The sequence below is a fragment of the Drosophila simulans genome, chromosome X, assembly GCF_016746395.2.
Source record: "Drosophila simulans strain w501 chromosome X, Prin_Dsim_3.1, whole genome shotgun sequence".
In the NCBI taxonomy this organism is placed as follows: domain Eukaryota; kingdom Metazoa; phylum Arthropoda; class Insecta; order Diptera; family Drosophilidae; genus Drosophila; species Drosophila simulans.
Genome location: NC_052525.2, coordinates 2,419,353 through 2,436,526, shown reverse-complemented (window position 1 = coordinate 2,436,526; position 17,174 = coordinate 2,419,353). Strand labels below are relative to the sequence as shown.

Below are 17,174 nucleotides of genomic sequence, written 5' to 3'. Positions count from 1 at the left end.
GCCGAGTGCGTAGACACGGAGTGCAGTGTTGGACTCACCCGAATAAAGTTGATTGGTATCGTTTGCTTGGTTTTGGCATATTGGCGAGCCACTTTGTATACGGTTTCTGGTATATATTCGAGGACTAAATTCAAAAATACTTCATCACGCTGCAAAGTGGGGAGGGGGGAGAAAGAATCGATTAGGATACGACATCAGAGTGTTTTGGGCGCAAATGATCCATGGTGTGGATGCGTATGTGAGTCTGGGTCTTGGAGGAAGCTGACCGATGCAGTTGCGAGCTGTCAACATGCGTTTTATTTGATCGGGGTTGTACAGTCGGCGACATTTAACTGAGTCTAGCAAACTAGCATAGCAGCAGGATATCATTGATTCACGGGAGATTGTACGAGTACCATGCGGTGTGATCTTCTGCACGTTTCATTGTACATTTCTCTAATAGATAGCGGGGGATTCGTTCGGATTCGTTTATGAGAGATAGAGAAAGATCGAGATCGAGTGAGAGCAAGTCGCTGAATGATCTGAGCTGGAGAACTGATAACTTTGAGATCTGGGATACCTGGGGCTTCAGCACACTCGCGAATATGCCCAAATCGATGGGGAACTCGGCCAGCTAGTGACCGATTTCGAGTTCGGTTTTGGATTCGGATTCGGATTCAGTTTCAGTTTCGAAACGGGTTCGGTTCAGTCAGTATCAGTTTCAATATGCAAGTGAAAGAGATTCGTTTCAATTCGGTAATCGCTTAACTCATTAAACGGTCATAAAGTGCTAAGCTAAAGCTCAGTTCAGCTGAAAATAAATACTTAGTACGGTTTAACCATCAAAAGAAAATTGGCTCACAACTCATTTTTTGTTCCGACTTCCACTCGCTCGTGGATGATGGATTTTCAACTGAAATCGTACTAAGTAATTACCAATGCTGGCAACTTCAGCAGTCCACCTCCCCCAAAAAGGTTGCTACTTGATCAGCTACTTGACCTAAGGTCAAACAGATCTTACCTTTTCACCACTCGAATAGAAAAAGTACAAAAGCTTCACAATATTACAATGCTCCAGTTTGCGCATTATTTGCAATTCGCGATTCTGTAAAGAGAAAATGCCATTGTTAGTCGGGATATTGATTCAATTCAATTAATGCACCCACCTTAAATCGTCTGTCTTGTAAAACTTTTTTGATTGCCACCAGTTCGCCGGTATCGCAGAGCTTGGCCTGGAACACGACGCCGAAGCTGCCATTGCCGATGACCTTTGTGTCTGTATAGGAGACCTCTTGTACGCGATCGGTGCCTTGGCCGGGTGTTGCAACAACTGTTGTGATTTTAGAACCATCGCGACCTGTTTGTTTTGGGGGCACAAGAGCAAAATGATATTTCGTTAGTTCAAGTATTTGGGAGCAAGTTCGATTCCCTCATCCTAGGCACACACACATATATATATAGTAAATAGTAAATATTGATGGTTTATACACCTGTCGTCTCCCAGGCGCCCTCCAGCTTCTCCTTGCTCCTATCGACCTCCTTTGGAATGGACAGTGCAACGCTGTGCTCGGGCCACAGGTCGTTCAGCTTGCCGATCAGTTGTTTCATGCCTGCACACAAATCAGACACGAATCACACAAGATATGGTCAGGATAACGATCAGTCATCGTCCCTGTGCAGGTATCATCTCGAAACGAAAACAGCGGAACGAGGAATGGAGGGAAGATAGAAGAGTCACGGGGGTGAAGAACTAAACAAACACGAGTTGGAGATGCAGACAGAAGAGTTCGGATTGATGGGACAAGGCAAGTTGGCGGTTAGGAGTACGAGAAACAGAGAGAGGATGTGGATAGTGTATTCCGCGGTACAAGTTGCAAAATAAAGTCTTTTGAGAAAGTCAAAGAGTATTAAAAGAGATTAAAGTTATGTCACACCTGCATCTGTATCTCTCTAATCTCTCTAATCATACTGATTAGGTTTAATTAAATACATTTAGCATAAGATAGCAACTAAACTAAGTGTCTGATTTTTCCCTGCAATTTGCGACCGCGCCCTTTGCATTTTTGTTGCTAATTAATTTTGGCATTGGCGCCAAAGATGCCGATGCCATGTTCATGTTCATGATGACGACGATGATGATGATGATGATGGGGCAGCTGCTACTGCCTCTCGCATCACTGTCGATTTTGGTGGTCACACATCTTCAGATGTTTCGTACTTTTCGCTTTTCCATAACAAATTCTATCGTTCTATCTTTATATCTCTATATCTACATCGATAAAGGATGTCGGGTGTGTGCGTGGTTCACATTTTGGGATCTGGGATATTGGGGATGTTCTTCTAGGTCCTATCTCTGTACTTGGGTCCTTGTACTGCTTTCCTCCTCCGCCGGCACTGGCGATGCTGGCCCCACTGCCGCTCCGGTTCGGCGGTTTGCTTTTCTTCAGAGCGGCGGCCACCACCAAGGACGACGAGCAGGCGGACTGGGCCGCCTTGGCCGCGGCGGAAAGGGGTTTGTGCTTGCCATTGGCCTTCGACTTGCGATCCGCATTGGAGGACTCGCTGGTGGAGGAACTACTGCTGGTGGTTTCGCTGTCCGAATCGGATTCGCTGCCTGCGCTGGAGGAGCTGCCCGAACCGGATTCCGGCTCAGATTCGGTGGGGCTTTCGTTGCAGGAGCTCGCCTCCTCATCGCTGGACGATCGACGTTTGTTCTTTTTCTTAGTGGCCAACGGTATGGGTGGCGCTGCACCACCGCCGCCCAGGGAGCCCCTTTTATTCTTGATGACCTTGGCGGGCGGTTTGCTGGCGTCTATGGAGTTCTGCCTGCCGGAGGTGGTGGTGCCAGAGCCAGCACCATCCGATTCACTGGCCTCGTTCACTGACCCACTGCCGGGTGCCTTTTTTTTGCGAACCACTCGCACCACCTTGCGGACACCGCGCGGCACCGCCACGGGCACCACCTGTGACTTATCCACCTTGAGCGGGGAGTACTGGCCACCACTGGTTTACTGATCCACTGAACCACCGTGCGAGTGGCGGTAGAGTGATGCCTGCCTTACACGGCAAAAAAATATGTATGTATGAAATCAAAGCTTGCGCAGAACGGCAGCTAAATTAGCTCAAACCTATATTCGAAACTCATTATTTGGATGAAACATATTTGAGATTTTATAGAATTTAAGCAACATATCTTGGAGAATATACGAAGTGTATAAACGTACGTAAGCAATTGCTTTAATTCCTACTTATTACGCAAGCTCACTCCTAAGAGCATTATTTCAAAGATACAAAATGTATCTGCACCAAGTGCTTGTGTTTTAGAATGGATAATCTAAGGTCCAATTTTCCAGTTTCGAATGCAAAAAAATATAGGCCTTTTTTAAGGCGATGCCAAATGTGGTTGGTTCACTGCATACAAACTCTAAATGCTTTTCTCTCTGTGTACGATGGCAGGCTTTGGCCTAGTTTTTATTTTCGGTCACTTGACGTTTCGTTCGCTTTGTGTGCAGATCAATCGATCGATCGATCTTCAAATAGCAAAAATGCAAACACGCGGCACCACCGAAAACAACAACAAAGTGGAATATCACAGTAAAAAAAAATTGCGAACCGAAATAGTACGATCTTCGATTTTTCGGATGTTCTTTTTTTTAGGAAGAAGGGGCGAGAAGAAGAAGCGAGAGAAAGAGAAAGAGGAGTGCTCCTCCTCCGATCAGATCCGATGCGTTCCGTCCGTTTCGTTCCGCTTTCGATCTAACGATCCGATCGCTCGAGCTACCGTTGCACAATTGGCGACAAAAAATGGAAGAAGGCAGAGGACAACACGAACGACGAACGACAGCTGAGAGACCCAGAGATCGCACTCGAATGCCACACGAAGGGCGATCGGTGGGTTCCACACGCGACCCACACACGAATGCGGTCCACCGATTCTTCGATCGTTTAAAACGCGCTTGAAAAAATGCAAGAGCCTACTGATCTTAGACCATCATCCCCATCATAATAATCGCGTACAATTTGTTGCGGTTTTGGGGAAAATTTTAATTGAGGGAAAATTGCGATAAGGCCAAGGCAGAGAAGACGCTGGTTCGGAGACGCAGAAGACACAACGACTGAAGACAGTCGACAGAAGAAAGACAGTGGCAGCCAAGCGTGGTCAAGCATGCGACAGCCACGCCCCCTTATGGCCCCTGCCTTTTTCTGACGACAGACAACTGACAGTTCAATGCGGCGGCGGAGAAGAATGAGGCAGAGCGGAGAACGAAGATTCGCCAGAAGAATTCGAAGAGAATACGGCGGAGAAGACCAATCAAAGGATACACCACGCAGCACATGCAAGTGCAAGTGCAAATCAAATTTATTTTATTTTAATGAATCAATTAGAATCACAAATGCGACGAAAATTAAAGCCCCAAAAGCCTTGACATTGTTTCTCATTGCATCTGCAACGGCGAAGAGATAAGATCCATATGCGAAATGTTAGCAAGGTACTCAAAGTTGAAAAGCTTTAGTAAATGATAATAAAATTGATAATAAAATATTTGCGTGCTAGCTTATTAACCAATTTACTTTATTGGCCCATAAACTTTGTCAATCGATATACAAATTATTGCCAGACGACGATGTGGCCTTCGCACTTTCGAAAGAATCGCAAAGGATCAATATACATACAGTTATATACATTTCAATGTGCATCTATCGATTTGATCGATTCATCAATTGTAAATCGTTTCTGTTTTGGTTCCTCCGCTGCCATTCTCACATTAATCAACTGAGTTTCTACAGGACTGCGACCAAATCAATCAAATTATCAATGGGTAAAACACACTCCTCCCCTCCCGCTGGCCAAACATTCAGAAAGGTGGAACATGGGCCGCTGCTGCTGTTGGAACAGTTGGAGCTGTCCGAGCGGCAAAGCAATTTGTTGTGCCGCCGCCACCGTCGACGGAAACTAATCGATATACAAGCATTTGGCACCACTCAGCCGCAAAAGGGGGCGTGGGCGGTTGTGGGCGGCGCAGTGCGGTGGCATGCAAAATGCCATGACGCAGTACCACCACGTTGAGGGGCGAACATCCCCCCATTCGGAACGGCGGAGGCGGGGGAAGCTAACGCAGACGGATGGAGCAATAAAGGAAAATGGAAAGCGCGTTACCAAACAATAATCGGGATCTACCCCGAAAACTGGCATTTTGCAACCCCACCATTAGATAGATATCTGTGTGGAGTGGAGTCATCGCCGCACGAACTTTGGGTTCAGTTGAACCACGCCCAAAATGCCCACGATTAGAGCAGGCTATCCCCCAACTGAGTTGAGTGTTTGATTCAAATGAAAACCTTTACCCAACACCCAACTAGTTTTATTTCAAGGATGTAGAACGATATTCCCCACTTGGATTTCCCCATCCACTTTGAGGGATAAGAAAAGCACTTTACAATAAACCCTTTGAGATCAGCCAAGACTGGAACGTCTGAAGGGTAAATGTATGTATATATAGTACATATAGCCCTTGTTTTTTAGACTATTTTTTATATATTTGATTCGCAATCTGCACCTTGCCGTTGCTGACTATTAAAAAATATACTCTATCAGTGCCATTTTTCTGTGTGCTACTAGCTAATGCATATGCAGTATATATAGTTTGCATATATAGACTTCATTTAATTGAATCGAATTGATTTTATTTTATTTTATTGGCTAAGAAAGCTATCTGTCGATCACGGTTTTTGGGCAAAAGAGAGGCCAGAGATCGATAAGCGAGGCGGTGGAAGAGGGATGGCCAGATGACGACCCACGCGGGCGGAGATCACGAGATGCCCCACAATCTGCAGCACTTGGCAACCTTCTAGAAATGAATCCACCAGCCATTGTCACCTGCATCATTATCATCGGTCTCTTTTATCGCAGCGTCTTTTGGCTGCATCGGCAGAACTTTCCATAGCATACTTTTGAATGCCACCAATAAAATCGGGCAACACTCTTCTCTTTTGTATCTACGAAACGTCCAAATGCCTCCCCATCCATTCCCAATCGTTAGAAGACCTCAAAGTGCGGAAAATATATGCAAAACACAAACAAATCGGAGCAGAGGAAGCCATTTCGCCGAAGAGAAATCAATAGTTCGTGAGGTGCATTTTAAAGAGAGCTACTATTATCTGATATCTGCTATCTAGTAAGTAACTAGAACCCATTGAAAATGCTCTTTTCGCAGCTGATCAAACACGAGTATTGAATGCGAGTTGACATAACATAAGATCAACTAAAGCAAATTAAAATAAAAGCAGACGCGTATCGGCAATGGAAAACAGCTGGGCAAATGCTAAATAAAACATTTCCATCGCTGTAACTGACGAAAATAGCAACACTAATCACTAATCACCTGTTGCATTGCTATCAGTGTGCAAATACAAATACACAAATTGCAGTATTGTACTATCAGATACCCATCAATATCCACAACAAGCCCACATTTAATCTTACTCTTCAATAGTCAGCATCAACAGGTTATAGGGATTCCCCCTCCTCTTTGCCAACAAATAATAATCCCAGTTGCAAATATATATATTATATTCCCAACTACTTACTGAAAAACACAAAAACATATTTTTCCATTTCAAATCCCAAATCGAAAGTGAGGCAGGGCAGGGTAGAAAGGAAATGAGGTGAGAGGGCGGCATAAAAAACGAAAAAAAAAATAACAAGACGACAGAGACACGCCTCCGTTTGGTCACAGATTTAGTGAATATTCGAATGTATATAATACATATATGTACATATACGTAAAAATACATTTCACAAGCTGCTCAATATATGCATGTTGTTGGGCTTTGATATTTTTGGAAAAGTTTTTTGCTCTGTCATCCGTTTTATGAAACGAGCGCGTGATTGTCGAGCGTTAACACAAAAAAAACAACAGCAGCAGCTAACACGGCGTAATCTCTGCTCCCGAATCCCCAATTCCTCCCGTCTTCCCATTCTCTGCCCTGCCACCCCCTCGACGGGAATCGGGTCTATATATACGGCTATATATAATCAGCGCTGTAAGCAGTATAGCCGCGTGCCTCTTGATCTCTTTACTGCCGATCTCTGATCATGCAGCCTGCCGTAGCTTTGACTTAACCTCTACACAGCGAGAAACCGGGGGCGGGAGTTGGGCGGAGTGAAGTAAAGCAAAAATATATATGTATATAGTTCGCCAACCTTCCTGCTATCAGTCAGCATCTGCGAAAAGCTGCAAATCACTTCTACGACTTGCCGGATGGGAACTGAGACGACGCCGCCTTGGGCTGATGATGATATGGCGATGATACCGAGGTGACAAGCACGCTCTGACACAGTGCCTTCCATACGCTGGAATCGTAGCAGCCAGCCAGGGGAATGCCACTAGCCACTTACCACTCACCACTCACCACTTTTCGCACCGCGGCGTTAACGCTTCGTTTGCTAGCTAAGCTCACGGGCCAAGATTCCCAAGTGATGCAACTGACAACCATTTAGTGGGTAGTGGAATCTTAAAAAAACACGCTATCGAATGACACAGGTGGGCAGGTAACTGGATCGCTCGTCGGAAAAGTTATATTATCCATAAGTCAGTCCTAAAACTCGTCGGTCACTTTGTGCGCACTAATTTCTACTCGTCGTTATAATTATAACCTATACACTTAATCCAAAGTTTGCCAGTCATAAAGTATACTATGTAGATGAGTTGGCGAAGAAATCAACATCAGCTGGCGTAAGTCGGTGCTGTTGCCCTGCCCATCGTCGGATTTTTTCTTATCAACGAGCAAATGCAACAACAGAGAAATGGCCTGTTGTAGAGACCCAGCGAGAATATTCCGCTTTGCCTTATCGTCGGCGCTCCACAATAAAGCCAAGATCACATTTTACATGTACGTATGGCAATAAAAGGGAGAATAATATCCCATATAGGCGTATATCATCTCCGCCCTCGTTTATCTGAAGACAAAGCTATCGGAAAATGGAAAAATGCACTCGTTGCTGGGTTATTGACCCAACTTCCCCAACAGAGAGAGAAAATATGCAACAAAGTGCGTATGTTTCATCAAACTATTTTGCATTATACATCATCATTTCACTCGCTGACTAATGACGAGTAATAGAAGCAGAGAGCACAGCCAGCACTTTACATTAAATCTCCGAAAATTTTCCGCACCCATAAACGTATAAAGAATACTTATCTATGCGTGCATATGTGTGTGTACATAGAACAATCTCACCCGATACGATAACCCTCGGGAGTTATGAGGAATTTGTGTTTTCCATTCAATCAACACTTACCTACAAATAGAAGAAAGGAAATGAAAGACTTTAGAAATCACAGTTTAAAACAATTGATAAGAGAAATTCTGCTATTTGTGCTTGTTCGTGGGAAAAGCCCACTGGTCAGCTCGTATCCATTGTGGATATGAAGGGGCAAAGTCTGGAGCTTTGAAGTCTATATACTATATAGTCTGTGTACTAATTACTATCCTATAGTTAGCCTCCTCTTAAGTTTAGGGCATATATTTTACCTAGTATGTTCTTGAACTTTTGCACCACTTTGGTCCAACTGACGCAGGACTGTGTTCTGGCCAATTTGGCAGTCTTAACGTTCTCGCCACTCCCATCGCTGTCCGCATCCGCATCCGCGTCCAGATCTGGCTCGCCGTCGATTTGGGGCTCGGCTCCTTGCTCCACGTCCTCGGTGTTCTGGGACTGGTGGTCGATTTGAGGGCGGGTGGTGATGGTGGCAGCATTGCTCCGGGGGATTCGGTCGTAGTGGTTGTCGTGGCTGTGGCGGCGCATCTTGACGGCACCACTGTCCACGTCGCTGGTGGCAACCACATTCACATCAGCCACATCCTCTTGCACATCCACAACGAGGTGGTTGTGGTTCTGATGGAGGTGGCCGCTGGGTGGATTGGGTACCGAGTTATGTTTGCTCCTAGAGCTAGTATCACAGTGTGGTTGTTGTTTGTAATCATCTTTGGTGTCGTCCACCACCGCTCCGCTGGCCGCCAAGTTGGATGCCACGGTGGTGTTTCGCTTCTTGCGCTGCTCCTCGCTCCTCCGCTCCCGTTTCATCATCTGCTTCTGCTGCTTGGCGAGCAGCTGCTTCTGCTTGCGGGCGAACTTCTCCCGCAACTTGGGACTGCCGAACTCGTCCAAATAATACATGGTGTCCTGGAGGCCATCCTTGCGATTGATCAGCTTCGAATCAATGTGCGGATCCTCGCTGATCTTGAGCAGCGGGAAATATATGTGGCCGTCGGTGGCCAGGCTCTTGGCATCGCGTCGACGTGCCATGGCCGCCGCCACTGTGAGTTCCGCCTGATCCGGTGGCAGAAGCCGGTTCTTCGGCTTGGCATCCACCTCGTCCACCTCCTCCTCTTGTTCGGTTTTGCTCTTGAGGTTTATAATAATACCCGACTGATTGTCCGACTGGTTGTCGGCCTCCTCGACATCGTCGTCCACATTGACGCCGTCGTCCTCCTCCTCGATCTCCGATCCGCGATCATCGCAGTCGACGTCATCGTCATCACAGATATCCACCTCATCGATGCGATCCTCCACATCGAATCCCTGGGTTCCGGTGCTGTTCGTACTCTTGTACTTAATGCGGCTGCGCAAGATGCTGTTGCCGCCACTGACCACACTGCCCACGATCACGGGAGTGTCCACGCTGCTGAGCTCCAGGGCGGAGGAGGCCCTTACTCTCTGCTGCTCCTGGGCCTCGGAGCAGTTGCTGCCCAGGCTCTCGCTGCTGCTGTTCGACTGCGCGCCGCTCTCCTTCGCGCTTGTGGCATTGTGACTGGCTTTTCCCGCACCCTGGATGTCCTTGGCTTTCGATGGACGGGTGGTGACACCATTTTCGATGCCGCTGTCCTGGCTGAGCAGCAACTGCTGGCGCTGCTGCTTCTGCCGCCACTTGCCGCCAGGTGGCGCCTGCGGCAGGCTCAGCGAGCCACTGCTACTGCGTGGTGGTGGCAACTGCAGTTGCTGCTGCGATGCACTGGAAACAATTACACCGCTGTCCGCCGAGCCCGTCGATGTTTGCGATGAGAAGCGCTCGGTCAGCGGTATTTTAATCGGCTGGCTTATTACGTTGTTGTTGTTATTATTACTGCTACTAGTATTATTGTTATTGTTGTTGTTCAGTGTATTATTTATGTTGTTATTGCTGGCGGGCAATAGATTGAGAGCTGGTGCAGCTCCTGCTGCCTGCGTGGTTGTTGTTGTTGCCATCAGGTTTTTAATGGTCTGTTGAATACTCTAGGCGTTAGAGTATTTCCTTTTCGGTTCTTTGAAACGTATAAAGCGTCTAAAGCGGCACAGTTTTTCTGTTTTGGGTATTTTAAATCACTTCTTGATTTTAGCTTAGTTTCGATTCTTTTTATTTAGTGTTGGCGCTTCACAGTCACATTGCCTAATATTATTCAAATCAAGTATACAAATTAGTGGTTGTTTTCGATTTGTTACACGAATTGTTGCTGTTTTTGCTGCATTTTCAAAAACCAATTTGTTCTATTTTGAATTTCTGGCTAAATTTAGCCTAGCACTGCGGTTTGTTAAAACCGTAAAAACCATAGAGAAAAGCCAAACAAAAAGCATTCGAATTTAAACAACACACTCTCACGAAACAGAAACAAAAAAAAAAAAAAACAACAGAAATGGGGAGATCTTTGTGATTTTCAATATTTTACTGTCTATTTGGGTTATTTATTTGTGTTCTGGTCTGGTCCGTTTTTCTCAGCGTGCAACATGTGCGGCCGCCTTTAAGGTCGCGAATGAACTGAGAACTCGAGAAGCTCAAACGAAACCGAGAAACAGAAACGCAGAGAGAAAGAGCGAAACAGAGCGAAAACGACAACTCAAATTCCAAATTATTATCGCTGACGCACGCCAACACACACATATGTGTATGTGATGGACGGAGGAACGAGTGGGAATGTAACACAACGCAGTGACAGAAAGAGAAAGGGAGAGCACAGAACAATGAGAGGGGCACGGATTCAGAGCGAGATGGCGAGCAAACTTTCCTCGGTCAAATGTGTGTAACGCTTTGGCAGCGAAACACCTGCAGAGACCGGAACGCGATGGAATGGAACACAGATGCAATTCTGGCACAAACAGAAATGTGATAAGCTCCTGGTATCTTCTTCTTCCATTATTCCTCTGGCCGTAAAAACCTTAATCTTATCACTACTTTAAACTGCCATTTATCAACATTAAAAATACTACACTAAAAGCCAAAAAAAGAAACAACAATAAAACAACAGCGTTTTTTATTTACTTATGCATGCCGCCTATGGGTGGGGCGGGTAGGAAATCTTTTTGTTGCCGGCCCCATTAATTTACAACTGCACATATTTATCAAGAGACCTAAAGTGCGGAGGTGTTAAATCAAACAGGAATGAATTATAAATTAAGCAACAGCTTAACGGCATCTGGAAAGATGTGCTAAAAAAAAAAAGGGTACTGCAACGAACAATATGAAAAACGGAAATTATAGAAGGAATATCAGTACATATACCAATTGGTATCGTACCATCTAGATTCCATCTATAGATATCGACCCGCATTACTGCGAATAAGGGGAGAGTCCGCAAGTCTTATTTATTTAAATGAGATTGAGTAGTTTGCCAAGAAAACTACTACACAAGGAACTACGGCAAACGTAGAACTAAGGTAAACATTAACAAAAAATCAACAATGGTCAACACCAATAGTGCGCAATAGACCAAAGACAAACCCCATCAACGAGGCAACACAATTATTGCACGGGTCTCCGTCCGTAGGTCCAATTCCCCTAAACGGCGTACGGGTTGGTTTCAGGTTGAAAGCGGTTTTGCAGACGGATGACAAGTGTCCAACAGCGGACGAGACGGGAAGTGGTGAAGGGTGTGCTTGGGTCAGTTTGTTGGCTTAGTCGGTTAGGTCATGCCATGGCACAAAAACAACAAGAAACGGGAAAATAATGATAAAGAAACAGAAACACGAAACCCTGCTAGTTGGGGGATGAACAAAGCTACCTACAGGGTGGTGTAGTTCGTACAGGGTGTTCAATGTACAAGTCGTTCCAACACACCTATCATTCGGACCTCGGGGATCAACTTTCAAATACTTTTTACAATAATGATGTTTACTTTGTCAAATATCATATTAGATCATTTAGATTATACCCAACATCAATCGGTCCCTTGTTCACGAACTTTCCCCTTGCACTTTCGCCTACAAGCAACCCCTACTAATAGCAACCAATTCCGTTCGCCACTGCGTCATTTGCTTTAATGTTTATTGACTTGACATTGGAGCTTAGAAAAGACGCAGAGCCCCAATCCTTAAATATATAATGCCTACAAGTTATTACTTGCTGTATACACCATCGAATGGGCTCTTGTTGGGTTGAGCAGAAGGTGACTTATAGGGACATTCACTTATTAGCCACTCTAGAAATAATTCATTGTAATAAATATCTACAAATTGGTTCTTTATCTAATAAACACCTGGGAACTAAGTTACGTAAGAAATTAAAAAAAAAAAAAAAATTAAAAAAAAAACTTTCGAAATGCATCAAATTACAACTGCTTCTGAGTATCTGGAGCCGCAGGGAACGGAAAATTTTGAAATGTGCCACAGCACAGGACAATACTGTTTCTTTTCCATTTCAATCGATATTACCCACGTGCCGGTGGGTTCCAGCTTCGAGTCAACTTCCATTTAAATAGCAAATGAGTTGGGTCGGGCTTAAGTAGTGGGGTTTCCACAGAGAAAGGCTGGGCATGTGAGCCAAGCGGCTGTGGTTCTTGTTTACTTGGTCTTGAACTTGCATGTCGATAATGCGCTCTGACATTTGCCGTGGTTGGTATTATTAACAGCGGTAATTGCCGCAAGACATGCTTTAACAGGCTATTTATACCGGCTGGGGAATATTGATTTCGAATGCAGGAAAAATGTCAAAAAGCAAAACATGTTTTAACATTCGCCATTCGTACCGTACCGTGCCCCTTTTTGAGGTCTAGGCTATCGAACTGAATCGAAACTAAAAATACTGTAGAGGCGGCATTCGAAATCGAAAGTGAAATATAAATAAGCAGCAAATAATTAGCAAAAGGAATAAACGAGACCCAAAAATACATCGAATGCGTTCCATTCCACTGTTCCATCAACGCCTGTTGCTTGCACGCCAGCACCATCTGTTGGCCACCTCATCAACCGCGCGAAAGTGAAAGTACAACAACGAGCGCATAGAACAGCATGAAATAGAACAATAGATGAAATAGGCGAAAGAAAATAGCAAACAGCAAAACATTTGCATTTCATTTGGGAAAGAAATAGAAGGAGAATCATTAAATGAGGAGAATTGAAGAGTAAAGCGCCACAGGAAATTTTGCGCATCTGCATATTTGCCAAAGACTTGAGAATACCAACAGTCAACAAAGAACCAACTAAAACTGGGAGGCCCTGGTGGGGTGATACACAAAAGACCACCCTACGCAGGGGGTGGTAAATAAAAATACAAACATATTCATACATACATATCTACTATGGAAAGAAAATAAAAAGAAACCGAAAAAGCTTGTGCATGGCTATCGCTATCGTTGACTTCCTTCGCCAGCTGCTAATGACCGAGTCGGCAATCAATAATTAGAGCTGACCAGGCAATTAACCCATGACAGACTGCAGCACATCGCATCACACCGACGTCGATTAACATCTTAAAGGCATATGACTTCGATAGCAATGGTGGCGAACACCGATTACAGCGATAACGATAAACAAACTTAAACTGGTTAAAAGCGGAAATGGAGTTCACAGTGAAACAAAGAAGATTCTTCCCCTATTACATTTCTCTTATACCATATTGGAAGAAATTCTTCTAGAAAAAGCCCTTATAATTGATATTGCGACGCGTAGTTGCTTCTTGCCGGGGAAATCGACAAACAAAAGACAATGGGACATTTAACACAAAAGGAAAGCTACAGGGCACAAAGCCACCAACACAAAGCCGTCAAAATGGTAAAAAGACGAGCCATCTCTGGAAAACTGAAGGAAAAGGAAGCGAACAACACAAAGGAGAGGTGATGGGGGAAATGTGAGGGGAGGGGAGGTGGTGCCAAAGCCAACACGCGATTAGTGAATGCCCAACCCTGGTGGCAACCGCCACCCAATTACCAATTACCACCACCCACACCTTTCTAGTCCAAAACAAATGGCAGCAAGAACAACCAAAAACTGGTAAAAACCGAAACAACAAGCTCAACGTCCAAACTGGCTTCTCAAAATGCGATAATTTGTGGTAATAATACCTTGATTCTCGTCGTCTAGAGCACATGTAAATATATATAATATATATTCAGAAATACTTCTATGTAAACGGAATGCATGTATAATGAAAACAATCAATATTTGTTGATTAGGCATCGGCGTATGCGTTTGCTCGTGTCATTAGAACGGCAATTATATGATAATTGTTTAACCCACTTATATGACAACAAAGTGATAAAATGGAAACGAAGAAACTTGGAGAACAAAGTTTTTCGCTCTGACTACATTAAGAGCAATCCATTATCAATTGCTTAGTAATTTCAGCTGGAAATCAATAGTTGCAGCAAGAGATAATGGCCAAACAATGGAAACAAAAAAATATAACCCAAGGCGAGGAAATATAATGAGAGCACTACTCACTAAGAACCCTGATACAAACAAAAGCTAACACTATATAGTATTGGTTACTAGAAAAGCTACGTCGTACATATATGTAGGAGCACATATTATGTTGCTAGACTACCAAACAGTTCCAGAGAGCCACTCCACTCCATGAAACTATGACCAATCAAGTAATAACGCTATTCGTGTCACTCATCCACTTAAAAACCCACTCCTACTTGAAATTCACTTTCGGTCCTTAGCTGTGCACTCAATACGATACGACCAACCAGGTGGATGGCTGGTGGCCTGAATGTCAAGTTGTCGCCAAACCAAAGCACCGATTCTGGAGTGGATTTGCTTCTGGTGGGCGGAAGCATGGAAGAGGGACTCGACTTATGCCAAAACCACACGTGCACGTCGCAATTCATGGCCCAATCTTATCAGCAAATAAAAAGTAGCAACAACAACTGTGCAGGCAAATTGCCTAATTAATCAAAAATAATATAAAACGCTTAGCCGAAAGTGAACTTTGGTCATGTGTGTGTTGTGCTAAGTACTTTTCCCTGTTAATTGGGAACGGGGAGCCGAGTGAAATGGGACTGGGGGTTATATTGAAGCACCTCGGATCATGTATCGCCTATCTATATGGCCCGTCGCCTTTAAGTATGCATATAGAACATACAGTACAGGAGTACATGATCGTGAACGAGTATATGAGCTGGGAAAGGAGATTAACTTGCGATGATAAGCGGCAATCCACTCTAAAAACCTCACACCATACATATACGCGAACGTATGCCAATCCCAATCCCCAAAACCCCCTCGAAAAAACCCCTTCTTGTTGCCAAGTTCTTTGTTTTCGTTTTTACTGCACTTGATTATCATAATTACATGACGAACAACAACAATGTTGGGTTGCTTAATGTAAACAAATAAACAAGGCAGCGGAGAAGCATTTTCCACATTGATAAGAAATTACAAAATATTTTTGTTTATTTTTTGGAATTTATGGGAAAGTCACAGCGACTGCGATTGTAAAAATAAAACGGAACACAATTTGCATATAAACAAAAACACAGTGAGTCAACTCATAAAGCGAAAGAGTGGTTGAATGTGTGTATGTTGCTTAACACAGTGATTTTTGTCGAAACAATTCTACGACTCCAAGCGGCGCCAATGGGTTAAAGCCACTTAAATTGGCATTGGCTTAGTCACTACCCATTTTTACCCATTCAAAGCCGACCGAAGGAAAAAACCAAGACAAATTAAACGAGCGCTGACTAAATGCGGAGTTCCAAGTACTCGGGTTGTCCCCCAAATGCAAAAACTCGAGCCAAGAAACCCGAGAAACAAAACAAAGAGGAAAAAATATGCAAAAGTAAGCCAGCGAACTGCCTTCAACCCAGACATTTAAAAACCCTTATAGAGCTATTGATCAAGTAAATCCAAAAAAATAACTAATAAATTAATACAACACAAAAACATAATGCCAAATTGGTATTTGCAAGCCATCAATGAATTGCATCAGCCAATTCAATAAGCGATCGTTAGAGATAGTGAACTCGAAAATTCAGGTCACCATGAAATTTTGATTTTCCCAATTCTTCCCCCATTTTCCCACAAAAATTACGCACAGTTTATCACAGAGAAAAGCGCTTGCACCGCATAAAGTTTACCAAAATGTTGGTTTATTTATAGACAATCTCTCCTCTCTCCTCTCTTTTTGTTTTTGTTTTTTGGCTCACCCCCCTCGTTGAATAAGTGAACCATGTGTCATCTCCAACAGCAGCAAAAACAACAAAAGGCACACACAAAACCACAAAATATAAAACAAAAATCGAATCATTAATGAGCAGAAAAAGCCGACAAATGCTCTCATGAGAGAAGGAACGGCAGCTGCTCTCCCTCTCACGCATGCAGCCATCTCACTCGCACAGTCTCGGCCCTCTCGCTCCCACTTCAGCCCCACAATGACGCAATGCGTGGCAGCATTTACGTCAGGCGAATGCTGAAGTTTCTGCTTCTTTCTCGCTGCTTCCCCTGTTTCTTGAAACGCCTTTGTGTTGTTTCTGTTTTTGTTTCTCTTTCTCGTTATGTTTCATTTTCATTGTGCTTCCCCGCATTATTGTTTAAAATCGAAAGCACAGAAGTTAGCCACATAACCCCTTCAAAGTTCGCCGACACACCGCCTTCATGCACCATGTACGTTTATGCAGTAAGGTTTCATGATTTCGCAAAAGCGCGAACTTAAATTGGTCCGTTATGATAGAACGATACTTTTCATTGATCAAAATATGCGAGTATGAACGCAGTACTTGAGTAGAAATATTATTCTGGGTAGTAAATAAACTTTCCAAGATTCCATCAAGTAGTTTTTTACACATCGTATCCGTATCTGGCGCAGACACTTGATGACACCAGACGGCAGGCGAGCCCAACTCTATATGGTGGGCGATAAGATTTCCCCCCAGACAGACAAAATCCAACAACAGAAAGACCCACATTTCGCCCTAGGTGCTAGTGCACCGGAAGATCGATC

At 44.1% G+C, this 17,174-nt stretch overlaps 1 protein-coding gene across 12 annotated transcripts in view; it reads right to left on the bottom strand.

Annotated features, from left to right (window-relative positions):
• LOC6739955 (protein kinase shaggy) overlaps positions 1 to 17,174 on the bottom strand; it is a 42,995-nt gene that overhangs the window by 7,886 nt on the left and 17,935 nt on the right. For 3 of the 12 annotated variants that reach the window (XM_039297307.2, XM_039297311.2, XM_039297309.2), the window contains exons 1-6: positions 8,515 to 10,409; positions 1,470 to 1,589; positions 1,146 to 1,336; positions 1,001 to 1,084; positions 560 to 613; positions 39 to 149 (exon numbers count right to left, since the gene is read on the bottom strand). In XM_039297307.2, coding sequence (XP_039153241.1) covers positions 39 to 149; positions 560 to 613; positions 1,001 to 1,084; positions 1,146 to 1,336; positions 1,470 to 1,589; positions 8,515 to 10,228 — 2,274 coding nt within the window. In that variant the 5' untranslated portion in view covers positions 10,229 to 10,409. Of the gene's footprint in view, positions 1 to 38; positions 150 to 559; positions 614 to 1,000; positions 1,085 to 1,145; positions 1,337 to 1,469; positions 1,590 to 8,514; positions 10,410 to 17,174 lie in introns of those variants that run through there. The other 9 variants (XM_039297312.2, XM_039297313.2, XM_039297308.2 and 6 more) reach the window with 6 other exon arrangements.